We start from the raw sequence: 27,811 nt of genomic DNA on the forward strand, positions 1-27,811 counted from the left end.
CTTTTTGTTCATGTTGAATATTGTCTCCTCTCCACCAAATGAAATCCTCTGAGGTGTGTACCCAGCTTTGCCTCCTGAATATTTGGAGTCAGTCCCATCAACACACACAGTGGAGAATCTTTCTAGGCGAAAGAGCAGCTGGTTGCTTGCTCTGGTGACTGAAGCGATTTTAATGTTTTATTGATTTTTTGATTTATTTTTTTCTTGTCCCACCTCCATTTACACACTGTCACTTTATCTTCGTCATAAGTACCAGGCAAAAAGGCCCCAGTGGGTTTCAATCCTGGCCTCCATGTTTCCATATGCAGCCTTTGTAAATGTGCTAATTATAATAAGTGGAGGTGTTTGATTTGGACTCACCTCCAGCTTTGAGCAGCAATCAGAAATTTTGCCCTTTACCCATACACTGAACAGTTGTGCTTTTTCTTTCTTTGTTTGTTTTTCAAAATAGTATTATTTGTCACAATAATAGTAAATCAAAACAAACAAACAAAAAAAAGAATGACAGAAAGGGGAAATAAAACCAATTTGCATACCAGTGTATTCAAGTTGAAGGGACTGGATAAAGAGAGAAAATAGTAAAGGAATGGATGGAAAGAACAGGGAGAGTGTTTTACAAGGGAAGCAGCATCTGATGCCAGCAGATACAGACTGGATGTTCTTCTCTCACAGGCATTAGAGCAAACCACACTGCTCCATCTCTCATACACGCATGCTGCAACATCTCCAAGGTTGTATAAATCATGCCACTCTTGCTACTGAACCAGCATATCCTGCCCACCATGAACAATTACCACCCCACCCCTTGCCCAGATAACAAAGCATCCTATCTTAATAAGCATCCACCATGGGGAGCTAATGGTCTCGCTGCTCCTTTTAATTTTATTCATACCTAACTATGAGATATTAATAATGAATGCAGAGTAAACAACAGTTTAAGATGCCGGCCACGCCACTGTGGACTAATTGGCTCATTAAATGTAACATTAGGTGGGAGAGGGGCCCTTGATTGGGAGCTGTAGGCCCCAGTCAATGCTAACACTCAGAGATCATTGATCTTTACCCAGCCTGCACTGCTCTGATTAAAGAGCAATAAAGATGGGGCTGGTTCCCCTCAGTTCCATAACACCGCCGTGATTCCCCGAATGTGTCTCAGACACTGCCCAAATGCAGACTGATATTTTGTCTTTCATGATCTTCCGGCCATGCGTGCCAAGGTAACGCTGGCACCGTAGGACCACACAGACGCAGCTGTGGCCACAGCCCCCAGAGTAGCAGAGGTGCTAAATGGTCCGAGGAAGAGATCGATGAGAAAGGGACTGGCTGCGTCCATCAGATTCTAAGCACCTAAGCATTTCACCTCACTGCCGAGGTCTTGACGTGATGTGTGTGCACGATTGTGTTTGTGAGTGTTTCAGCCAGGCTCATCTCTCATGTTGCTGCAGGGGTGTGCTTCTGGCCAATGCTTCAGTTCCGCTTTAAAAATTGAAGAGGCCCAAAATAAATAGGAGAAAGGATCCCAGAATTCAGACTTGTGCTGCCTATACTTTGCCAGGCATGGGTACTGTTGCAGTTGGTTCCTGTATAATTTGCATCTGGCAAACAGCCAATATGATGTTGTGAGCTAGCTATATATAAATATTTAACAGTGTGTTTGTATAGTGTGTGCTATAAGCATCCGTTGACATACCAGTGTGTGGTGGCAGAGGTCATATATTACAGTAAACAAAGCAGACCTCCCCTAAACAGTGTGTGTATGACTCTCAGACTTTCCCAGGATGACCTGGTGGTTATGGGGATTAGGGGACAGAAGTTGCCCTAGCAGCCCAGTGGCATCTGGCCTGAGCGGGCTAGCAGCCTAGATGACTGCCTCTACTGGCCAACTATAGAGGACCATTTTATAGCAGTGCTCTGGCCTGGGCATTGATTCCAGGTCTAATAAACATCCAATATGCTATCCCACCCTCACACAACAACCAGGGATGATACTGTGTAAAAAGACAACAAGCCCTCAGACTGGCCTGCAATACAAACATTTTTACACACTATATGAACCTTTAAAGACCTTACATTGCACAGATAAACAGACCCTGGCCGGTTGTATAGGGACTTCAGATGTTACTGGGAGGATAGACTGCTGTGAAAAAAATTATGAGATCCCTCAGAAAGGTCAGCGACTGTGTTACAATTCAAAGCCGATTTAAGTAAGCATTACTGTGGTGCTTCTAAATGATATTATAACCCATCTTATAATAAACTGTAGGTGATGTGAAAGGGTGACATGTTCTTGTGAGCAGAGTAAGAAAACCTCAGCTAAAAAGTGTATTTCCTCTCCCACTACACAAGGTCACTGTGTTACAAACTTAAACATAATGATTCATGCATAGTGGGTTTTTCATCTTCTTAGTGGTGGTAAAAGAAAAAGCTCTCTGGTCCTTTAAATGCTAAAGGCAACTTCATGTATATCTGGTTAAGGAATATGCTTGTTGTATGTATTCTGTTATTGTGTTATAGTGCTGCCACTGAGTATGGCATTTCACATACCGAAGGCCACAACTTTACATGTGCTATGTTGATCTTCCTTTCAACTTGCCTACACTTGGAGTGTCTTTTTTTTAAATACAGGAAAGATTTTTCCAGAGGGATTAGATTCATATTATTTTCCTGTTGCCTTGCATGTTCATTTTGATAAATATGCTAAAAGCCCAGCACTTGAAAATAAACATCGTCCCTTCTTTAAATGGCTAATCCCTTTGACTTGCAGCTGCAACATCCATGTTCACGCCCAACAGCCATTACAATGAGCCGAGTATGGGGAGCAGCATAGCAAGAAATCAAACCATGATAACGAGTGCCTAGAGCCAGGTTTAAGGCATGGGCTGATATCTTCCATGCACAGCCCTCCTCCTTCCCATCTCCCTTCTACACCCTCATCCTCCTTTCTTTTCCGCTTGGAGCATGCCTGCGCTGCACCCTTCCTTTGCCCTCCGCTGCCCCACCTTCCTGATCTCATCTGAAGACAGAGCAGGTGCTATAGAGAGATAGAGGAAGGCTCCACCCGGGCTAATGGCGCCTGCTTCTTTCTCAGCTCACTATGCTGAAACAGTTTTTCTGCAGCATGCAGACTGAAGCCGGATGAGAGCAGGAAACATCATAGAAGTTGGGGCGGACTGGAGATGGACTCCTGCAGATGACGAAGAGATTGATTCCAGTGTATGCACTCGGATAACAAGATGCTCTCCCTCACATCTGTCGACATATACACATACGGATCTAGGTGTGCATATTTCTATGCGCTCTATGAAAACACTCATATCTCCCAACTCATCATCTTCCAGACATGGCTGCTGTCTTGTCACACACACACTCACACACACACACACACACACAACTTACCCCTTCAGGGCTGTTATATATATACAGTAAATAAGGCGAAATTACATTATACCACATACAGTATCACTCACACTCCAGAAGTGCTTTTTCCTATCTGTTTCTCACTCTCTTACTCAGATACTAATGGACATACAACATACACACCGCTCCGCACTGTAATGTGGAAAGACAGCATTTTCCATCGACCTCTGTGTCGCCAGACTATGATATTCAGCCAAGGTCAGCACTCATCAGCAGGAGGCCTGGGGAGTGAGAGGCAGTTGAAAAGTTCAAATAGCATGCACATAAACACACACAGATGTGCAGTACACACACATGCATTACATACACGGATTACAGCAGAGGGTATAATGGGCTACGCGCTGAATAAGGGGCACCACAGGTCACGACGAACGACTGTCAAAGAACACACCCTATGACTCACGCTCTTGATAAGTGATCCACACACACTAATAATAAGACGGAATCTAATATGAAATCTAATGTGATTTGCAGTTACACTGTAGAGTTATTTAGTTCTATATTGAAATATATACACGAAAACTATGAATGTGAAATATTTCAATTACTGTGCTTGCTATGTGCATCACTTTTACAAGACTGAGTTAAATGAACTTTGCATACTTCTCCAGTACGAACACACACACATACACACATAGATACACACATTCCCGCACCCAATGAGAGACAAAAGGGGGTGGCGGGATTAACGGATCAGTTCCCAATTTCCCCCGGCCGCCCAGCGGTAATCAGATCATCTTACACCTGACGTGAGGCCTGAATTCCATTAGGCTTTATTAGCAGTAATTATCTCCTGCTTCCACCCCATGCTGTTCTCTTACTTACAATCCGCTATTTTTCCTCTGGATCCTGACATTGTCCTTTCCTTCCTCCTTCTTCCTCACTTTTTCCCCATCTGGATGGTTCATTCATTTGTTGTGTCTCAGTCTGTATCTTTTTGGCCACTGTGGAAATGCTGGTGAAGGTCACTCTGACACGCCAGTAGTCACAAGCATTTTCCACATTTTGCGTTCATTCTTACTGAAGCTGAGGATGAAAAGGCCAATTCACTTGCTCTCCAGTAGTGCTGAGGGATGCATCACACACTTGCCCCCCTGTTTTTTTGTTTTTTTTTTTTTACACACCTGTTTCTTTTTGCAGTAGGACCGGTGATGAGATGGACAATTGGGGACTCTTTCAGATAGTGTTTCTCTCTCAAGCAGGAAGGAGCAGGAGGACTACAGAAAAGGCAAAACCCTCCTGGGAGCAGCTTTTTACTCCCAGTTTGTGTTCATTTGTCCCCCCGCTCCCCTCGGCTGCCTTTGGGAGCGAGTCAGCACTTGTTTTATTGGCCGTTACTGTGTGTCAGGGAGCAAATCGGTTTTTACTCACAGGTGCGAGTGGAGGACAAGTGTGAGTGTTCCATTACTTTTTGTATCAGGTTGGAATTATCTGGGTACGAATGGGGTTTTTTTCTCTCTCTGTTCTGGAGCAGGGCTATGCATGAATAGGTGGTGTGTGTGCATTTGGTAAAAAGCAAGAGCTGTATTTTTATACTTACTTGTTTGTACATGAGAAAATGAGTATATGCGTATATGTGAGGTGTTGCAAAGTAGATGATGGAGCTGATTCCCTCTGTGCTGTTTATTATCACATTTTGTGTAATTATATAATTACTGCTAATCACCCACCTGAGGTGGCAGTGCTCTGCGGCAATGCACTATTACAGAACAAACACAGCGACCTCAGCACATCTCACACTCATTAACACACGCCTCCCTCCCTCCCTCCCTCGGTCCTTCCCCACTCTACCTCTCTCTAACTATCTCTCTCTTGCTCCCTTTCTCTATGCTCATTATCTCTTGTCTTTATTTACATGCGTGAAAACACACATGCACGCACATGCTTGTGTGCACTCTCTAATGTAATGAGGATCCCAATCAACCGTAATGAGATGAATAGCATTTCGGCGGCAGGTAGGGGAAATTTATAGAGAGAAAATCTTCCCAGCAGGTATGTTTCTGATGTAAAACGGAAACAAGAAGAAAGCATCTCCAAATCACATCTGATGTTCCATCCTTTCTTCGACAGGCAGTTGAGAGAATGGGGTAATAGTGTAGCATTGCCATGTACTGCACATTAGTTAACTGAATGTGCCAGTCTCCAAATGAAAGAGAATGCGAGGGGGGGTGAGAGCTATTCAGAGGCAAAAGACAAATCTCACATTTCAGACTCCATTTCAAAGAACATGAAATTCAATATACCACTCCAATCTAGTGAACACTGTCATTGCTTATGCCAGTAATAGCAATCAGAGATATTGTATTCACTACCCTCAGCCTCCCGGTGTCAATTTATGTTTATGTTTGCCAGTAAATATATTAAATGTCATTTAAGCCTTTTCAAGAAGTTGATTGTTTTGCTTTTGTTCATCTGGTTCTCACTGTTTGTCATCCTTCAGATCTTTGCACATGGCTTTTATTAATCTGCAGGCTGGATGGAAACTTTCACCAGCGCTCCCCAACGCCCCACTGTTGTCTGGATGAGTAAATCTTCCTACTAAATAAAATTTTACCCTCAGAGCACAAATTGAAACGACACATACACAAATATGTATTGTATTGTATTTACACCAGTCACTTTGAAAATTGAGTGACGATTGAGTCGTGCATTAGGGTGGACACCCACTGGATTGTAACAGTCACCCCCTTCCCTTTCTTGATTTAGCACTTTGTGATAAGAATCCAGCATGAGAGGAAAGGAGTTCTGCGTATGACGAGACCATCCATACACACTGGCAGACAATCAAACAGAAACAAACTGTATGCTGCAGTAGCTAGACGCCCACTGAGTGGCATTATGCTAGCTGACAGCGCAACAGGATGGCACAGAGAGACCCCCAAACATCTCGCCCACATAATGAGACTGGGCAGGAGCACTGGGGCGTCTTGAGTATGAGCGGGACTGGTGGTAGGAGGAGCCTTTGGAACATGTCAGTCCTCATGTAGTCTAAAGAGGACATGCCGGACCCCTCTGTCATCTGAATCTGAAGGATGGCAGCTGCAGGCAGAGGCTTACACACACACACACAGCTCAACTGGCTCATATCTGGCAGGCAGAATGAATTTATCAGAAGGCAGAGACAGACAACACAGCTCAACCATGTTCATCAGATGGAAAAAGGACTTTAATTAAGTCTGTATGTGCCTGTAGTCTGTATCTCTCAGCTCTCCCTGACAGATAACAACCTGCGTTACACTTACAGAAAGCTTGAGACAGAGACTCTACTTTACCCGGATCTTTTTTCCATCTGCTCACAGATTTGCCTTTATGAACTCTAGCGCTGCTGTTCTAGCCTCTCTAAAAGTGCAGTTGCAGCACTTCGCAGGCCTCACCAAAGCCTATTACTGTACAGCACAACGACTGCTGGAGGCCCTTTTGTAGGTGCGGAATACACAAATGTATGGTCATCTTCATTCTCATCAAGTATCACTCAGGGATATTCCGGTGTTTTCAAGAAGCTAATGGATTGTAGCAATTGCTCTCAAACTATGGCATCTTTAGAGTAACTTCTAGTTCTAGGAGGAGACTCCATTAGTGTAATCATTAGCTAGAGGAGGAATCATCTAAAACTCAGTGTCATGACTTGAGACTTAGTCCAAGTTACCTCGCTTTCTCTCTTCTTTAGTCTTTGTCTCACTGACCTCTATGTGGACCTCTTGCTCCAGTCTCTGTGCCTGCGCTCCCTTTGGAAAAGCACGCTGAGCAGTGCACATAGGTCACTACCAACCCAGTTGTGTTTAGGCAGAGAAAGGGAAGAGGGCCGCCAGGAGCCTCCGCTCGGTTACACCTGAGGGGCCCCTTGCTCTGGAAGGAGTGTAGAAGGCTTTGCATGCAAATCGTTGCTGTGAGCCTGCCACCGTACACAGGGGCACCGAAACAATGGCATGTGATTAACATGAAGGGTATCAGCCCAAACGGGCGTATGACTGTGATTTTGTATCCATCACACATGCTCTGGCACCTGAGAATATAGGGATGACATTCCATGACATTTCATGCGATCCATGTGTCATAAAGCTAAAATAAAGGTTGACATACAGCTTACTTGACGATGGATTGCCTGTCATAAACGCTGATGGCACTACATAACAAATGATGCTAAATTTTCATGGCACTGTCGTGACATTGAACAATGTCGTCTCTGCAATCGAATCCGGAGCTCATTTTCCAAGCGCTGACCTAAATCTTAGTAATGTCACTGTGACCAACATGTTATGATTGAATGACTTCGTGATCGTACGCTATTTGTCATAAGAAGTCATTATACAGCGTAAATATCATAATCAAACTGTTATTTGTGAAGCCGTTATCTGTGCATTGAGGTCTGAGGATATCAACATCTTTCGGCACATTTGGAATCGAGTTCTCCTGCGTAACTAAACATTGCAGTTACAGAAAAGTCAAAGGAAACAAATATATTATGTCGTAGATTGTATGTTACAGCTTCTCTTTTAGAATTCCTTTCAGTAATCTTTTTGACATATGAACATCAGTGAACACACTCCTATGTTCACTTTTATTCAAGAACTTCAGCCAAGACAGTCCCTGTAATAGCTATACGTGTGTAACAAAGATAAGAGTAGACAGGTTGAAATACGAAAATTAAGCTGTTTCTGTATGAACCCCCCTTGCTTGCTAAGCTAAGGTGTGTGTTTGTGTATGTTTACCCCCAAAGCAGGCCAGAAGCTCAGGGTGAGCCAAGGAGATTGGTAGATTGGTCCTGTTCTCATCTGCATGCAAAGCTTGGCCTCCTCAAGAACTCTTTTGTTTTTAATGATAACTGGTCCCATGCATTGTTTACTAAGATGACAGGTCTATTTTTCTCTGATTTATAGCACTCTGGCATTCAAGGAGATACTGTACTTATTACTTTAAATGCAGTATGCAAAAACAAGTCAAAGAGACAGGTAGAAGCAGGGAGGAGGGAGGGTTGTGGACATAAATTAAGGGTCATTGTTCTCCTTCTGCTCCAGACCGAGCAGCTGTTTGTTGAGGTCTAGACAGAGAGCTGAGAGCTGATCACCTTAGGAGGTCACCGCTGTTCTCAGCCACACCTAACTTGGCTGCCAGGACTCTAGAGTGGAGGTGTTGGCATTGTCAGAGTAGCCTGTCAACTACATCTTTATTTTTTGTTTTGTGTATTTGGGCAAGTGGCCTGGCCTTCTCTCTGCATCCTAGTCTGCACAGGCAGAGGTAAACTCCCTCTGGTGGATGAATCCTAGTGTCACAACTGTGGTGATGAAAGACCAGTCGGACCAACCCAAACTCACATGTTTCCTCAATTCTACTAGGCAGAAATTTTGGAAATGTGTACTACTGCTTTTATGCACAAGTATGGAAAAGTGGTGGTGAGAAGAGAGGTAAAGTGAATATAAAATATAGGGATAGTGAAGGAGGTCGGGTGTCATTGTTTTGATGGATTTAGTTACAGTAGCACAGAGATCAATTATTCAGCCGAGGCATGCATGGTCGCAGGATTAATGGCACTTTCAGCAGATAAATCAAGCATTGGTCTCAAACTTCTCTGGGAGAAGGGAAACGGTACAAGACAAACATAGAAACGTGTTTGACGTTGGCATTTTATATCCATCCTTTACCATTAGTAACCTTGAGATTTGAAGAGAGAATGGGGACAGAGAGCACATCCTGCCACAAATAACCATCCAGATTTGGGGATATAATGTCAAAAAATGAGCACATTATATCATTTTGAATGCCGATTTGGCTCCGAAGGACAGAAGTATCTCACTGTCCTCAGACTGTGGAAGGATATGAAAAAGGAGGGCTGTAGTTGCTGTTGAGAGATTGAAACGATGCTATATATTACAACCTCTGGAGACCTGTCGGCACTCCAGCTTACTACCTCCACCCCCACCACCACTTCTGTGTCTGTCTCTCTGCCTTCCTCTCTCTCTCTCATACTCACTTTGACTTTGCTCTGGGTCCTTTCCTCTTTTTGCTTTACTGGTAAATTTCTCTTTTTGCCCCCTCGGTGTATTCATACAGCTTATTTATCCATGTTCTTGTCTGTCTGGCTGCACATATTTGTATATGTGTGTGTGTGCATCTCTCTGGCTGACCGGAACAAGACAAGTACACAAAACAAAAAAAATAATATACCTGATATACCTGTCTGGTACATTTTAGCCCATGTGTCTGTGTGTGCCTACAACTCCCATCCTCCCTTTGTCTACCACCTTTATCTGTCTGTCTCCTTTATCTGTCTGCTCCCTGGCCGCTGCTCTAGCCAAAAACAGCCTTCGTGGCCTTTCTTCTTCTACAGCTGAAATCACATACAGTACGCTGCTCAGGCTCCCATCTTCAAACACAGAGCTTTGCCCAGGCAGAATGTCAAATCAGTCCAGTCTCACTCCCAATTTTCTTTCGCCTTGTGTTTGTTTCTACGGGCATGTCATTCTCAACCAGTCTTCCCCCTGCTATTTCTTTTTTTTCTTTATGAATGTCTTTCTCATAAACATTTTTATTTTTTATATTAAATGAATTGCCTCTGTTTCCCTCTCTCTTTGGAGTGGCTACATGTATTTTCATATGTAGTACTAGTGCACCGCTGTGTCCAGAAGTGGTCCTGTGAAGCCAAAGCTAACCCTTGCCTTTAAGATTAGAGTAATTGCAATTAATTAAGAGTAGAGGGAGCATGGAGGACGTTGGTTATATCAAAGGTGCAACAGGACACAGAGACATTTTGCATATGAGTGATGGTGGAGGAGGGAATATGAGAGAGATGAAGGGGGAGTCAGTGAAGCAGCCATGGTGGAAGTGGGATGATCAAAGCAGAGGATGGTGGCAGAGTGCTGTCCCCTGCTGTGCAGCTCAGATAAAGACAGGTTAGCGCCACAGGTCTCCTCAGTGAGAGGGAGCCAGGCACGAGGCCAGGGGAGATGCATGAACAAGCCAGCTTACAAACATCTCATAATAACTCAGGCAGAAGAAGCCCTCTGAATTAAAGTGTCACTTTTCATTTGCTTTCCTTTCCCTCTTTTTGGCTCACTGGCTGATACTTTCCTCTCTCTCTCTCTCTCTCTCTCTCTCTCTGGTTCCCTCTCTCTTGTCTGCCTACACCACCCACCCCCATAACCACCACCACCACCACCACCACCCCCTTCCTCATCACAATCTGAACATAACATGGACTCCTTCAGTTGCGTTCCCCACTGTCTTCATCACAGGGCTGCCCGGGGGCTCTCAGGCTCCTCCATCTGCCTGCTGTGTGTCTGCAGCTCTCACTGTCTTTCCTTGCTTGTCTATCTGTCTGTTTGTGGCAATCCCCGTCTCTCCAAATCTGTCTTTTGTGTGTTTGGCTGAGTATCTGTCTGCAGGGCTCTCTGTCTCCCCACACATTTACAATCAGAAGTATGGGCATTGGCAAAGTTAAAGTTTTTTGGCTATGTGATCACCTACAGCGGAATACAGACAGATTAATTCTCCACAATGGAAATCCCATCTAGGGTTCACTCTTGATAGAATTATGGCAGCAGCAAAGAAGGACTAAAGTTAGCTTGACAATATTTTGTCAATACTATATGTGCACCTCACTGGGTCCGTCTTGTTGTCTATCTGTCTGACAGCTTCAGAACACACTTCTGTTTCTCATGTGGTGCTGTTGACCTATAAGCCCTGCAGTGCAATGCTATGTGTGTTAACTGAGAAACAACTCCATGGCCAGGCTTATTATTTTAAAAACTGTTGATATGATGTTGAAGCAGCTCTGCATGGGGAAAGTGAAACAGGAGGCAGCACATACTGTTTATTCTGTGTGAGGTTGTTGCTCTTTCCACAGTACCTGATGATCAATGTCATTACTGTCATTGTTCTCCGTCCTCCTATAAGCCTGGCTGTCCAAATTAGGTGAGGTGGATGTTGCTAAGCAAAGGAATGATCAGGAGAGCGGGAATAGTACAGAAGTGCACAGAAGCTGATGAAGGTCGTTGCCATACTTGAAGTAGAGAACCATCTTCCTTACACTCTTGAGTGGATGGAGCAGCTATTGGTCTTTAATTGGGCACTGTGGGCCATAATAAAGAGGTCTCACAGTATGGAGAAATAGAATGAGAGAGAGAGAGATAGCGAGCGAAACGGAAAGCCAGAGAGTGGGGTGAACCTAGTGCACTTTAATGCATTGCGCATTGGCAGGTGTCGCTCTGCCTAATTTCACGGCTCCGTGAGCGAATGTGCATCCAGACGATCGCCACTTCCAAGTCTCCTGTCTTCCCCCCTCCTCCTGCTCACTATTTTGGTCTCCCTGCTTTAATGTATAGCCGGTCACAGCGATGCATTTGTCCTTCCCACATGACTGTGCGATTTGGCTTGTACAGAACATGGACTTTGGCTGCCCTGGAATCTGCAAGCGCATGCCTGCGAGCTCGAGGACAGGTTAAATGTGCAGCATAAGCACTAAACAGAGGCATGGTGACAGTCAAGGAAACACAGGAGCCCACCTTTTCCATCTGTCACATCCAGGCCACATGATGAGGAATGATTTGATGCTTGTTCTTTTGCTTCTGTCAGTAATCCGGCCTGCGAGACTTTAGGCCAGTGGGTAGACATGATGACAGAGGGGGAATGGGTCAGCCAGTAGTGTGTACGTGGGAATGTTTTTACATCACACAGTGAAGCTTTCCGAGTTTGACAGGGGGGGCATCCCGTGGCACAAGAGATAGAAACAAGTTCTGATCCTCGATGCCCCCCCCCAGCTTCTCGTGTGACCCTCTGTTCCTCCTCAAACCGCCTCTTCCATCTTCACCCTGCTATCCTCTCTCACCCGTTTTCTCTCTTTTTTAGCCATCCTTTACCCTCCTCGCCCGTCACCACCGTTGTTCCCTCCTCACCTCTCCTCACCCTTCCTCGCCCCTCCTTCCTGTAGTCTGTGTTTGTGTTGGGAAGATTAAGCTGCTCTGACAAAGCTGTGTTTACAAATATGCAGGCAGAGAAACAGGCCAAGCGACGCTGAATAGGAATAGAATACAAATTGCTTTTTTATCTCTCTTAGGGCCAGGGCGAGAGAAAATGTGTTTGCGATTGTTGCTCCTCCGCCTGTGAAGGATAAAGCCTCAGTACTGGGTTTGGGCTCCCTGTTAGCATTCATTCTATCCTCTCCTCTCTCTGTCTCTTTCTCTGTGTCTCTCTGTCCTCCCACTCCCTTTCTTCCCCCCATGCTCTTTCTCCTCTTTGTCTGCTCCACTCTCTCTGTCTCGTTCTCTCCAGCAGAAGGTTTTTTTCTTGCTGTTTCCTTGGTAATCATATCTCCTCTCCTCTTTCTTTCCTCCCTAACTCTCTCATGTCTCCCTGATGTGTGCTCCTCTCTCCTCTATATGTGCACTACTCCCGCTCCCATCATCTTGCTCCTTCAATAATTTTCTCCATTCCTCTTCCCCTTCATGTTTCCATAGAAGCTGAATATCTTTCTCTGTCACTCTTTCCTTCTCTCTCTCTCCCCCTCCATCCATCTATCCTTTTTTTTCTCCTGTGCTCAATAGGACTTGTCATGATTTACAGTCACTTTTGACTCTTCCTTGCTCACACCGGAGATATTGGAAATTTGGAGTGCCTATAGATCACGGCAGGGGGAGAAGGCGTGAGCCTCCGCTAATCAGCCCTAACAGAACTGTGCAGCATTACAAATCTAAGCTCTCTCTTGCAATTAGGCAGCATGTCTGCCTGGCATAACCCACGGCAGGGAAGCTGAGCCTGTGATGTCATCTTCAGTGGGTCTCTGCTGTGGGTATGTGTTTTAGGGGGAAACAGATGGTTTGATGGTTTGCTCTCATTAATGCAGAGGACGTGCTCCCTTCTCCACACAGTGGCACTTTTATCCTTACCTCAGCTAACACAAGGGAAGGTTAATGGGCGGTCATACAGAGTCAAACAATACCATCTCTGATTATTAAGCAGTAGCAGTCCTACCATGCTAATGTTTTTATTACCGTAATCATTATTTATTTTTTAAATGTGGGACACGCGTGGGGGGCCAGAGAGGTGTCCAACATGTGAGGACAACATTAGAAAAAAAAAAATGACACGTCATGTAACTGCAAACCGTAGGAGGCTGTAACTCTCTTCCTCCTTCGCCCCTGTCTCTATCCCCATCGACATATCCATGTTTGGTGTTGATATCTGTTTAGCCATTCTCCAGCACTTGGCTTTTGATTTGACACAGTGTGATGGAGACACCAGGGACGGGAAACTCTTCTAAGACTCAGCTGTTTCTCACCCACTAACAGCTAAAACCTGACCTCTAACCTTGTGTCTTTAAACTGTGGCCCGATAACCTGATTGTGCATCCATTACTCAGCTTTTAATGGAAGGAAGTGCCTGTCGTGTTTGATAGCCCTAGGCTAGTAATGCAAACAGATGCTCATTACTCTTTTTGCTGCAAGACATTTTTACATGTCTATTCTACATAGGCAATCTTGGGGTCAGCTCAAAGGTTAGGCGATAAGGAAGTGGTGTCTTGAGATAATGCCCGGTTTCCGTTTGCCATTTTACCTCTTACACATATACTTAACATCCATTTGTAACCTGTCATCCCTCACATTAGTATAATTAGCTCATCTCCTCACGCAGACTTTTAACTAAAGCTATTTTGCTTTATCAAGTTGCCGCAAGTTCAAACTCAAAGGTGCAAGACAGCCAATTAGCATTTCAAAAACAAAGACTTCTCTTGAGCTAATTTAATCTGTATGTCTCTAAAGTAAGACCACTTTCTTCTGTGCAAAGTCAGTTGAGGGAAGGAGAAAGACAAGAAAAATAAAAGCCGGAGTGAGGAAGAGATTCGCTACCTTTGTTTGCTACCTTTCCTGTTTAGGTCTCTCCCTCATAGTGTGGGTACTATAGAAACACAGTTTGACTTTTGAGAAGCTAACAGAAGAGCTGCGAGGTTTGCTGAGCTTCCCTTTGTTGGCAGAATCAGTGTGTCGACTGCTGTCGTAGGCTGGGGTCAAGGCAAGGCCTCTGCTGGCTTTTTGTGAAGTATAAAAGACAGCCTGATATATTCACTCGTCCAGCCATTTCACCTCTCTCTTTGTGTTTTTTCAACATTCTTGTTAGGCTTACTTTATGCGAGTAGGCCTTTATGCTGCACTACATTCAGAATAGATGTAGCCACAGTAACAAAGCTGGCCAAGGTTTATTTATGTCATCAGTTTATGTGTATGTACAGTACATTTGTCAAAAGGATTGTGTTAACGGACGGATTACACAATGAATGAATCTGATGAGGAGTCCCATTTGTTGTTGAATCCTGAATTCATCTTTTCACTCTTTACATACAGTACGTTGGATATTTATAGTTGATGTTACAGTTGAAATCTATCAGCTGAAGTCAGGATTCTTCTTTTGTTTTTGCATGTCTTGTATACATAAAGCCACACACAGGTAGCACTGTGTTTCTGCTTGTGTAGGTGTATGTCTTTCACTGGTATGTGCAGGAGAGTGTCAGAATACTCCAATGTCCGCAGCTGTGTTTTAGCCTTTGTGTATTGGTGTGTTTGCTGTTGCATGGTGTATGGTGGCATGCTGTAGGCTCCATGCCACCCTTCCATCCCATTAACTGAGCCCAGCCCCTGCCTGTGTCTGCTTTAACCTTGGCCAGTGGGCTGGAGGAGAGGGAGAGTAATTCTAACCTTAAAAACCTGCTGATTAAAGCTAGTTTGGTGGAATTCGATTCCACTTAATGCCTTTGGCCGTGAGCCCAGCTGGCTAGCATTAGCATTAACAGACACCGTGTCTTCAGTCAGGGAGACAGACGTGCATGGGCATGTGCATGAGCTTCCTCTGGCACGAGCAAAAGTGCCGCTGTAAACTCCACATCCCCTGTCTATGTTTCTGTCGTTCCCTCTGTCTGCCTTCCTCTCATTTCACTCCCTTCTCAATATATGAATCATACACTCAGTTTGATCATTTCAGATTTCTTCCCTAAAATGTCTTTTCGTTTGTTTGTCTTGTTCTAGAATAGCTATTCTTGAGATATTATGCCAGAGAGAGTCAAGGCTTTTGGTGTGGAAAGTGGTCAGGGGTTTCTCTCTAAGTGCCTCAGTCCTGTTATTGTTTTTCACTTGAACTTGATGTATAGCTGTGTTTACGCGTCCAGCGTGGCTAATTAATTCCCCTCTTCAGGGCCTGTTTATCATTTGTTCGTGTTTATTTTACAATGTTTTCTGCAATGTCTATTTTTAGAGTCATTTCCATAAAACACAAGTTTTTCCAGAGCATCATATTTGTTTTGCTTTGTTGAGGAATTTAGTAAGTTTTTTTTTTTTTTTTCATTTTTCTTTCAGCTTGGGTACTGCCTGCCAATTCATTTTGTAGCCTGCACAGTTCTGACTGATTTAGAGGCTGCAGCTGGTCCAACTGAGAGGACCAGGGAGATAAATCTAAGCCTCTTTTGATTTATAATGTATAATGTCTCATCAACCATTGCTTAAGTCTTTAGATGCACTGAAGAATTATACCGTTACAACTTTACAAGTAGTGGCTTATTCAAAGGGGTATGAAAGACAAGAATCTTAATAGAGAAAGGAGGGTTTGGGGTAAAAGCCATAGTCATTGCAGCAGTTATATACAGGAGCTATGCATTTCTCTGAATCTAAAATGCATGGGAGATACTGCACATTCTGGGCATTCTAGGCATAGTGCCACCCTACCAGACACTACACATAATTTGATTCCTGCAGAACGATTGGGGGGGGGGGTGGAGCGGTGCAAAGTGGCTGGCTGTAAAGACAGCAGGTGAAAAGCAGAGCATTACGGTATCGGTTGAAAATGAGCTCATCCTCCAAACTGGAAGTGGCACTTTTCAGTTGTAAGTCATCTAATCACATCTGTATAGAGCCAGAAATCGTTGGTTGATCAATAGTCATCATGGATGCTGTCAGTGGCCAGGGAAGCTTGAATCTTGCATGGTCCATGAATCTCTATTGAGTATGGATTTTGCATTCCCTCCACAGATGGGGTTTGATAGTACTGTCTGATTGGCTGCTGCGTGAGCTCTATTTATGCTGCTATGCCCCAGGCTGAATCACCTGCCCCAGGCATCCATGTAAATAGACATATGTAACCCTGAACACAAATAGAAGTACACACACACAAAATGATACATTCCCTCTAATGAACCAGTGAGCCAGAAGTACTTTACCAGGTGGATGTCCATGTCAACAACTGTATAATAGTGCAAAGCTAGTCACTCAATACAGCAGGAGCTGATAAATAATGACATTTGACTGTAGATTATTCACACTCAAAGCGATGTGTGTGGACAAATGTTTGCTAAGAAATCATTAAAGCAGACAGGAGTCATACATGAGCCAAGAGTAAAACTACTGACAGAGTTGGCTGAATATTATAGATGGAAACTAGGAACTAGAGAATATAATTTGAAATATCAAAAAGAAAAAGTATGTAACAAAATGCAGGGCATGTCGGTTATGCATGCACATATTTCTGTGTGTGACCAAGTGTGTGTGTGTGTGCATGTGTGTGTCTTTGCACGTGTGCTCTTCCTAGTTGGATTGACAATCCAACAGACAGGCAAATGTGTGACAGCGTCTGACAGTAAGACGTTTGCATCACGGCAGGAAAACAGCAAATTGCCAACATAAATAAGGTGCCACGCTCTGATTAGGACTGTCTTCACACATCATAATGGTCTAATGAGAGAGTTTCCCCTCTTTCAGTCTCTGTACAACTGCATGTGGCTTGCCAGCTTTGCCTTCACAGACTTTGCATTTTACTAACCCATCTCCTGCTGTGTCTGACACCTGTCAGCCATGATGGATGAAAGTAAGTGAAGTGTCACCAGGGCAACAGGTAGACCAGGGGCAGTGGTGGCCTCAAGAGGCAGGACAGGTAGCTGGTGGCGGCCATGCTTTTATATCTGAAGGCTTTATTTAGGCCAAGCTGTTTATCACCGGGCTGTCTGGCCTTCTTGCCCTGTGTGAACTGTGATCCTGCTCCACTCAAGACCGCTTTAACACCCCAAAGGCCAGGCAATAATACCCTCTCATTGGGCCTTGCCAGCATTTCATTGCTACTTGCTTGAGTGACAACACCAAATGAATTTGCAGCATCAGTGTCCGACTTTGGAGGACGCGTGTCACTGTAACTCTTGTTTTCCTGCTGTCCGCAGTGACAGGACATGAATACATTATGGGCAGACTGCTTGTGAATACTTCTGTAAATCGGTGTGTATTGTCTTCCTATTGTGTGTCTTATGCACCTCAGCGTAGGAGTAGTCAAGAATAGATTCACGTGTGTGTGTGTGTGTGTGTGTGAATGTGTGTGTACTCTGTGCACATGCACATACATGTATTTATTTCACTCGGGTTGTGTCACTGTGCAAAATTACACACTGGGAAACTGCTTTTTTTTTTTCTAAGAGGATATGTGTGTATAATTACGGTTTAATTGCTTGCCCTGTGATGTGCTGTCATCTGTCACAGCCCAAAGACAGCAAATAATGGTTCTGCTGCCGTCACTTTGTCACCCAGACACTCAGCATGCAGAGAGCAGCAGAAACACCAGTAACTGATATGCGTCTTGAATTACTGATAAGCACTCAAGTATGATGAGCTTTGTATGTGTTTGTGTGCTTGTTCTCTCAAAAGTGAGGCAGAAAGTAAGGATGACTTTTTATCTTGGTCTATTGTGATTGCCTGTGTAAGTGTGCATAATGATGTGTGCATGATTGTAACAGTATGTGTCTGTGCTTGTGTGGATATTTCGGTTTGTGTGTGTGTGTGTGTGTGTGAGTGGGTGTACCTTGTGCTCATAGTGAAACTGTGTGTGAGCAGATCAGTGGGACTGTTATGGGAGAGTGAGGGTGCACGAGCTCACGTGTGTGTGCAGATGTGTCTGATGGCTACTGTATGTTGGCACCGACAGGTGCAACAGTTGCGTTATGCTTTAATGTTGCTTGTTTGATTGGTAAGCTGATTTATGTGGTTGAGAAATTGAGTAAACAGAAGGGGAGAAAAAACTGCCTGGGGGCTAATTTATTCACTCCCCAGTCATCGTAGTCACAGAGGCCTGTTGCACCAAGCCACCTGTCAATCCTAAGAAGCATGCCATAGCCTCATTCAACTGCACACAGCCGCACCACAGTCCACTCTCAGTGGGCCAGGCGCCTTAGGCTAGCACAGTATTAACCATGATATATCAATAAACTCTCTGTAATCAGAATTAACAAGACAGCATTTTTTTTTTTTTTTTTTGCGACACACAAGCTCCATTTATAAGTCTGCTATTTTCTGTGTGCGGTGAAAACAATTGCACTGTTACAGTTGTATCAGCATTGGTGTTGAAATTTAAAGTCAAATGGTAGCATTTCTGTTTGTAGCCACCTTTCACAAAATTATTGCAACTCATGACTGTAGTGAAATGCATAAACAGTTTAACACCTTATAAACTAATGCACCATATTGCATCACAAATGCTCAACCTCAAAAAAGTGCACAAACAACAGTTTATGACATAAACTCTCTCAAAACTGCACAGTAGAAAAGTGTGAGCTGGTAGTAATGTGATGTTCGATGCAACTGTGGGAGTGGGAGGAAGCGTCTGTCCGTTGCCAGCGTGGAGTAATGGATGACAGGGCTATGGGAGTGGGAGGAGGCATACATCCTATTCCAGACAGCTGTAATGGATGAGAGTATAGCAAAAAATAAGAACAGGAGGAAGTCGGCATGCCTTCACTATCTCCAACTCTCACACGCAGAGTTTGGTAGTATTGAAATCAGTTCACAATGGACGTGATTGGAACAATGGAACGCCAGGGAAACAGTCGAGGCGAATGTGATTTTTTGTTGTTTGCAAATTGGGCCACAGGATGTCTGTACTGTGCGTACGAAGGTGTGTGGACACATATACACACACCTCTGTGCCTCTCAGTGATGTGTTTGTTTGTTTTTTTAGCTATGTAATGTGTTTTTTCTCCTGTCTGTGTAGCTGTGCAGTGGTATAATTAATCAGGTGGCTTGATGTTGGCAAATGAGTGTTTATACAGACTGACTGCCTCTTTTTAAGTAGGGTTTAGTTAAACAAGATATGCACATAACAGACTACAAGGCACCTATTTATCATATGCTCCTCCAAGCCATGTGGCCCAGCCCTTCCATGAACTGCTGCTTTCCCTCCTTTCCTCACTCCTCCATTCCCTCCCTCTCTCCTTCCCCTAATGGCCCATTCTCACTGACTACCCCTTCACATATACAACAATATACATACAGTGTACAGGTGATACATATAGTGTATGATACATACTGTACTGTATGTATCACCTCCAGAAATGTCCTATTTCTTAGGTGAGGGTGGCTGGTGGAGTAGTAATGTGGTAGGCTAGACTTGTTGCTGCTGCAAACAAGCAAAACCAAGGCTTGCCATCCATCTGAGTCAGCTGGGAGCTGGAGACATGGGTTTCCCAGAGAAGGATTGAGCAGGGGAGAGGACAGGAGGAGGATAAGTGTTGCCTTGCTCCTGTTTCTTGCTGCATCGTGCTTCGCTGCGTTTACCTCTGCTGCCGGTGAAAAATGTCTCCTGGCCCCTTTGCCAGATACTAGAAGGTGTTATCGGCCCTGCCTAGCTCTCTCCACGGTAACGAGCCCCCAGGCACAGTATTATCTGTTTACGATAAGGATATTAATAACACTGTGCTTTAGTTATGTGCTGGGGTGCCCTTTGGGGTGATGGAGGAGGGGTGGAGTAAGGAGCACCTGAATCATTCTGTCAGGGGTTCTCTCCAAGCAGGACAGGATAAAAGTGGAAGAGGGGTAAGGAAAGGAAGAAGTGAGTCATGTGGTGACGCTGGGGTAGTGCTGAGGTACCAACTGGTTAAACTCATCCACTTTCTCCCTCCAGGTCACTGGTTTTGTTTCTTAGAACAATAGCTTGACCATCTGCCAGCAGGTCCACATGGGAGATGTCATAAGGAGGGAAGAGGTCTGGGGTTCAGAGGTCACAGCTGTCATGGTCAGGAGAGAGGTCAGCCTATTGTCTGTACTGTAGTGTAATGTCCTCTTTTTCTTCCCCCTCTCTCTCTCTCTCTCTCTCTCTCTCTCTCTCTGTCTCTGCCTCTACTATCTTTTTCTCCAGTGTCTATATGGCTGCTACGTCCACTCCTCCATCATCCCCACCTTCCACCGTAGGTGCTACTGGCTGCTCCAGGTAAGAACTCCTCTTCTCTTCCTCTCCAGTTCACCAAACTTTAGTTTCACTCTCAGACTCTCCCGGCCTATCCACAAGAACTTGAATGAGTTGCATATCAGTTTCCATTTAACCGAAGCATTTTCGTCTGACAGCCAGCAGGCAGACATCAACCTATCCCCCCACGCCACCTCCCTCTCTCTCTCTTCCCCTTTCCCTGCCCAGCCTCCATTTCCCTTATCTTTCCCAGTCATTCACTTTTCTGATGGCATTGCCCATACACGCCGTCCAGCATGAGGACGGTATCTCAGCCTGCTAAAAGCTTTGCCATCTCCCCTGTCTAACAGCTGCAGTGATGGGCAGTAAAAGCATGATGGAAGAGGTTCCCTGTTCAGTATAGTGTGCTTACAGTGGGTCGTCAAGTCCGCAGGCTGAGAGTGGTTGTAAATAGTAGTCCTTTGATCACCTCCCCAATACATCTCATCATTCTCGTTTAGCATGGCAGCCATTATTGTTGGAAGGTGCCTGATACGTACAACCATTCAACCACACACTTTTAAGGGAGCATAAAGCATACACACGCAGGGAATAGGGATGTGTGGAGCTGCTGCTATTTTTGTCTTTCTATCTATCTATGTCTGTAGGTCTATATCTGTGCAGTATATTCTTGTACAAAACGTGAAGAGAAGGCACCGTCGGAATAAATACGCTTTGGCTACTCTGCTGCTCGTTCTCAAAGTATGTATTTTCTGACAACAAGAAACTGTTGAGCTACAACATTTCTCCTGTACTGAATAGACCCAGAAGACAAATCCATTTGTAGTCTAACCAAACCCCTTTTGCACTGTCTGTTAGCAAAAGAGAAGAGCAGATCGGTAGGGAAAAGACAAAAGAGAAAAACTGGCCTCAACAATGCTTAAATACTAATCAAAATAATTAGTGCTCCCACAGCAAACAAAGGCTTTCAAACAACAACTATTTATTTCTCTCTCGCTTGGTCTCGGTTGGCACTGTGTGTGTGTCACAGGCAGTAATAACAACAGTAGCAGACAAAAAGCATATCTCCTTCTGTCTCTTCTGCATTCAATCAGGAAAGCCGCTCAGGTTATTTACACTTAAATATATTCCCAATGATTAGAGGCACACTCTATTATAAAAATGGCCACGTAATGAAAGCAAGAAATAATGACATAAGGAATATCTTATTCTAATTCTAGAAATATACTTGTTCTGTTTAGTGAGGGTGCATATTATCATCAATCTGCTTCCCCTTGTAAATTGTCAGGGAATTCTTGTGTTGATTTTTATCGAGTCATCGTGTAGAGACATAGCTTGAAAGGAAAGGTTCAAATTCTTTTCTAGTCTTTCTTAATACAATACTCACATTCCCATATGTACACTGAAATAGTACATAGCTGCTGTGATCATTCCTTCTATGCATACTGATTCAGAAAACACGCCCGCTCCTTTCTTCACTCAGTGTTTCTTTGCTGAGCGGCCATGTATGCTTAGAAATACAAAGAGGGAATCCATACTGAATTCAGATTGCTGATTTGGGGAATCCGCATACGAATTCAGAATAAGGATGATGTTTTTTTTCTCAATTTTTCTCTAATTGTGTGAGTAAAGGATATCTCAGCAAAGAGAGGAAGAATATTTTCTTCTTCAATGACTGACAGTGCCTTTCATTTTAGTTTGTAGGTAGAAAGACACATGTTAATACTGATTTAAAACAGATCTTTGTATAAGTTAGTGAGTATGAAGTCAAATTCAGACCCAAAATAGTGCAAAGCTCTCTTTGATGAGCACAATAAAACAAGGACACATACAGCCAATCAGAAACATGTACGCACGCACCGAGCGTGAACAACACAGAAAGCATGGGGTTACTGCGGTTCACTCACTTTTTAAACGTAGCCTTCATTCTTGCCCTCTCTCTCTGTCAGTTTCAGGATATGTGCACATAAACACTCATCAAACTTTGAGGAGTTCACTGACTCAACTTTTCTTTCCTGTTACTGCAGAACATCAGCTAAGAACAACTGGTTAGTGAATCCGTGGCTCTCTCCTCTCCTTTCACTCTGCTCAGCAGATCTTCTTACATTATTCACAAGGCCGCTAAAGCATCCAGTCATTCAAAAAGAAAAAAAAAATCCTGCTGCCCAATAAAAAAACAACAACATTTATTTACAACAAGTATTTTCTTTGGCACTGAGCAAACCCCAGGTTTACGTCTCTTTTCAGGCAGCTTAGTGCAGAACATTTGTGCTGACAGGAAACCAGAATCACGATGACACCAGAGGTAAAAGGTTGCACCTCTTTAGTCCATATCTCTCCAGATGCAGTCAGACCTTCAGTGCCTCTGTCTCTTCAAGTCACTTACAGTCAACCGTGGTTACAACAGTCTCTCTCTCTCTCTTTCTCTCATTCTCTCTCTCTCTCTTTCCACCTTTGTCTACTCTCTGAACCCTCCGTACATGACTCCCTGTGTACCATTTGCTGTGTCCATATGAGATTTGCAGGCAGTAGTCTGTCAACAACAGAGCAGCAAGGAGACTGGAACTCCCAGAGCGGCAACAGGGAAAGGTCACCAGTGAGTGAAAAATGTAAATATTCAGCCATCCAGTGGCCACAGTCACGGAGAGACAGGGATGAAAATAACTCCTATTACACAGCACCAACAGGGAGAGAACACAGAGGACAGAGAGGGTAGAGACAGACTGTGAATGAGAGAGAGAGAGAGAGAGAGAGAGAGAGAGACAGAGTGAGACGGACACAACTTTTAAAAAGTTTGACTAAAAAAACACACTGAAGGGAAAGCTGGAGAGAGAATATGTTGAAAGATTTGAAGAAGAAAAAAAAAAAACCCAGCAGAATGGGGAGAAGCAGCAGTGTGTGTATATGTGCGTGTGTGTTTTTGGATATGTGTGTAACAGCGCCAGAAAGTGAGAAGTGAGAAAGACGGACAGAGTGAGAAGGTTGGTGAAAGGTGTTTTGGCGGAGAGGTTAGCCTGTGGGTGTGTGCCTCTTTATCCACTCTTTATCCACTCTTTATTGAGGCAAAGCCTGGGTAATGAGACAGGGGACAGGAATGAAGACCTACAAGGGGGGTCTTCTTTCACTCCATTCATTTTATTTTGTTCTTTTCACCTCTCACTCTCAATCTGCTCATCTCCACTGCACTACCTCCACCTCTCTATGGCATTAGACCACTTTAAAATGTCTTGCCCATCCCTTCAAATTGCTGAGACTGAAGAAAAGTACCACCGCAGTTATCTGGGCTTGCAAACAATGAATCCAAATTGCTGCTGAGACAGAGAGCTGCCCAGAGCAGACTGTGTGGTTTGTCACTCAAAAAGAATTCCCATTTGAGTGGATTTAAAAAAAAACACACTATGTCCTGTCAGAGTATGTTTTTAATTCTGCCAACAAAAATCACACAGTCCCCAAATCCTAATAAACATTCTGACATTATGATTCCTCTGTTTAAATTAGTTCAGCCAGTTACAGTACATAACCACATACTTAAGGGCATCCCTGTATAAATTTAGTACTATGCAGTCTTTTAAGCCACAAGCTATTGTGACACACACGCTTGCACAGCCAGACGCACACTCATTGACAGAAAGGATCTCGTCTGTCCTGGTGGCACTGATTGATTCTATCACTCCGTGTCCCCTTCTCTTGTTTAGTGCTAATCGAATGTAATTCTCCGCTTGCGTCTCTCCATCAAATCAGACAGCGGAGTTTGTGTTGGCCGGCGGGGGCACAGAGGTGGGGATAATTATGATATTAATACGGAGGGGGTCTGAGGGGAAACTTCATTTGTCCTGCTGCCTGCCACGAACACAGAGAGGGGTCAATAGCCTCTCCCGCTTTTCCTGCTTTAAAGAGGAGGAGAGAGAGATGAGATAATGAAATGACTAGCAAGGCAGGAGGGAATGCTGACGACCTTGTTTCTTCACAGCTATCACTTTCTCCCTCTTACCTTTCTCAGCTTAGGCCACTGTGCTCTACTCTCTGTCTCACATGAATACATTATTAATATCACCGTTCACTGCAGTTACATTTTTCTTATTACATTAGTCCTTCAGAGTATAATGACTTTGAAACCACTTGAATTAGTGTTATGTAGGAAAATGAGTTGTCACTATTGTCCCTGTGATCATTCCAGCACTATTAGACGGTATTTCAGCAATTTTAATTTATGGAATAATTTAAAGGTTACTTAATTGGACAGGCAGAGTGATAACTCTGCGATTAAGGAGAACCCTGAGCAGTGCAGGCTGTGCGGTGCTGTCCGAGGTGCTGAAACGTACTCTTCTGTAACAGTTTCAACACAGCCTTTTTATTTTTAGTTTGCATTTCTGTTGGTGTGTTCATTAATAAAACATAAACAAATCAAATAAAACACAAAGTGCCTTTTATCTCCCATGCTATTCATCTCCTGTAACAGGCTAACCAAACTCCAAAGATCAATACTGTCAGTAGACCGTGTGTTGGGCGCACTACATGTAGTCATCATGCCTCACTCCTTGGAACCAGTCAGAGCGGAGCTCTCTCTCTGTCTAACTAATTGAATGGGAAAAGTTGAGTAGCTCTTTTGCTGTGGTGTTCCGTCATAGGTAGGTGTGCCAGCAGGATACAGTAGCTACAGACCCAGAGCAGACATGCCTGCAGGCTAAAGATAGGCAGATGGATTCTTTATATCTACCAGAGCCTTCTATTCATTCGGATCAGTTTAGTTGCCTCTGCGTTGAGCACTGGGAGACAGGTGCCGGATTCAGAGTGGCTCAGGTGATGTGTGATGACGGAGCAGAGCTGTCAGGTCCAGATTCACATCAGATGCGTCTAGGCTATGCAAGGCTACATAATGAATATTTCACTGAGATAAATCATGGATGAGCATGGGCACCATTCTGTTGATTTCACTGAGAGGGTAGAGAGGCAGGGAAACCTGGCGAGGTTTTGACTGGCTGTCTACAACCTCAGGGCAAACGGAGGCAGTAGAAATATAATTGCCTTTAGCTATGCAGGCTGTTGTTTGTATCAAATGGAAATGCACCTCTGCAGAGGATGAGATCAGATTTTTAGCATATGAATTTGACTCCACCACCTGACATTACCGTTCAACTCAAACCCCTCAGTACTGGACTGGCAGGAGAACGAGTGGCAGTACTCTATATGCAGTGTGAGTTTGTGTCTGTATATCTGACACCGTGTGCACATGCTTCGTGTCGTCGTGCGTGAGCGTGTGTGTATCAAACTGTGCTGTTGAGTTTCTGCACTATGGTGGGAGACCACGGTGCTCTCGGCAGCATGCTGCTGCTGGCAGGCCCTAACGCTCCGCCATGAGGAGAACAGCTGCTTCACGAGCATGCCGGGGTATGAGCCATGTCCCTGTGGCTCTCCTCATCTCCTTCACTTCTCCTCCTCCTTGTGCATCTGACATTAACCATCTCGATCCTCTCAACTCATAAACATTCAAATACATCTCTCTCCCTCTCCCCCTGCTATTGCTTTTCTTTTTTCCCTCTGTGCATGTCTGCTCTCCTCTGTCTCCACTCACAGAGAAAAACATCGAGTTAGTTCTGAGTTGTTCTCTGCCCGAAACAGAGACACTGGGGCTTCTGACCTCTAAACAAATTGAAGGTTACTCTGGTGTTTAATTAATGGCCCCTGCTGGTGAGTTGTCTCCCCATACTATGAAAGAGAGAAAAGTTGATCTAAACCCCAGAGGCACACGGAGCTTCCTCTCCTCCTGGCAGACTGATCTGTTCCTCAGTGCCTGCGACCTTTTCTCTAGGCCCGTCGCCTAGCCCACCAGCACGGCCAATTATCACAAATCCCCCGCTGCATTTGTCTTGCCATTTTCACTCTGCGGCCAAAGAGGCGTGCGTGGCCATAGACTCATGCAGCCTCCTAACCAGCCTGAGCCCAGACGGAGAAACAGAGGCCCACAACAGGTATGTGGTGCTTAAATAATTCAGTTATTCCGAAAGGTTAAGGCTCTGCCAGTAAGGCGCATTGACATTCATCTCGCTCCAGAGTCTTGCGTCCCATTTTCAGAAGGAGCAGCCATCGACATGTTTACATTTTGTGACTTCCACCATTGTTATTGACACCAATATTTTACATGTTATTCCGCTATTTTTGCTGTCTCTCCACTGACCAGCCCAAAAGAGCACAGAGAACTGGCTCACTAACCAGAGCGGCAAAAAAAAAACAAACAGATGAGGGCCTTTGCTCTCTCACAGATCTAACAGTGTAAGTTTGCTCAAGAGTATTGCGACACACCATAATCCTGATTTGATATTACCCTCTGTGTTGTACATTATGAGCCTTCTCTTCAGCAGTCCTTTCACTGCCTCTCTCTGTGTATAGCGTCGCAAGCGTGGCTTATGTTTACATTCTTCCTGTGTGTCTTAGAAAGCAGAAGAGATCAGCGGCCCCACACTACATCTGTGTTCTTTGCTGTGCCAATTTCTGTGTCCCCACTCACGTCGAGCCACGGGTCTGCCCATGTCACTATGCAGGCTCAGGCGTGATGGCAGAAGTGTGCACGCATCTCCCAGCTTCCCAGAGAACACTGGTCACAGCTAATGACCAGAACTGTCCGATTTGTCCTGCCCTGATTACTCCTCTGAGCCCCAATTAGCCGTGGATGAGGGCTGACATCCCGACATGATCACTTGGACGTGTCATAGAGGGAAAAATGAGACAGGGAAGGATAGGATAGAGGTAAGGGAGACGACAGTGATGGTGTGTGCTGAAGTCAGATCAAAAGAATAAGAGGGAGTGAGTATGAATGCCCTACTAATATAGTACCAGAGTCATTCACTCTGCATTCAGTAAGATATTGATCTCCATTCCTCTTTAACCAGCTACCACTCATCAACACAACAAAACAACAGCTCTGATTGCAATTTCTATAATTGGCAATTTTCATTGTGAAAATCCGTTTGTCTGTGGGTGTACGCTGCATCTGGTCTGAGGCTGATTTCTCTGTGGATTAGATAGACTAAGGGCTGTTTCTGGAAATCATATAAGATAAAGATAAAGTATTGTGCCAATGTTGTTGTTTAGCAGTTGAAGTGAATGGTGAAGTTCCTGGAGCCTTGTGGGTATTTTACTATGCATAAAAGCAAAGTTATTTGTATCTCTAATGCTCAATAACTATCTCTGTCATGAACACTGCTTT

General features: G+C 44.3%; 1 protein-coding gene across 3 annotated transcripts in view; it reads left to right on the forward strand.

Moving 5' to 3' along the window:
- Positions 1–27,811, forward strand: part of camta1a (calmodulin binding transcription activator 1a) — a 263,949-nt gene that overhangs the window by 187,884 nt on the left and 48,254 nt on the right. For all 3 annotated transcript variants that reach the window (XM_026367142.1, XM_026367144.1, XM_026367143.1), the window contains one exon: positions 20,560–20,631. In XM_026367142.1, the coding sequence (XP_026222927.1) occupies positions 20,560–20,631 (72 nt within the window). The remainder of the gene's footprint in view (positions 1–20,559; positions 20,632–27,811) is intronic.

Source organism: Anabas testudineus, chromosome 7 (assembly GCF_900324465.2).
Source record: "Anabas testudineus chromosome 7, fAnaTes1.2, whole genome shotgun sequence".
NCBI lineage: Eukaryota > Metazoa > Chordata > Actinopteri > Anabantiformes > Anabantidae > Anabas > Anabas testudineus.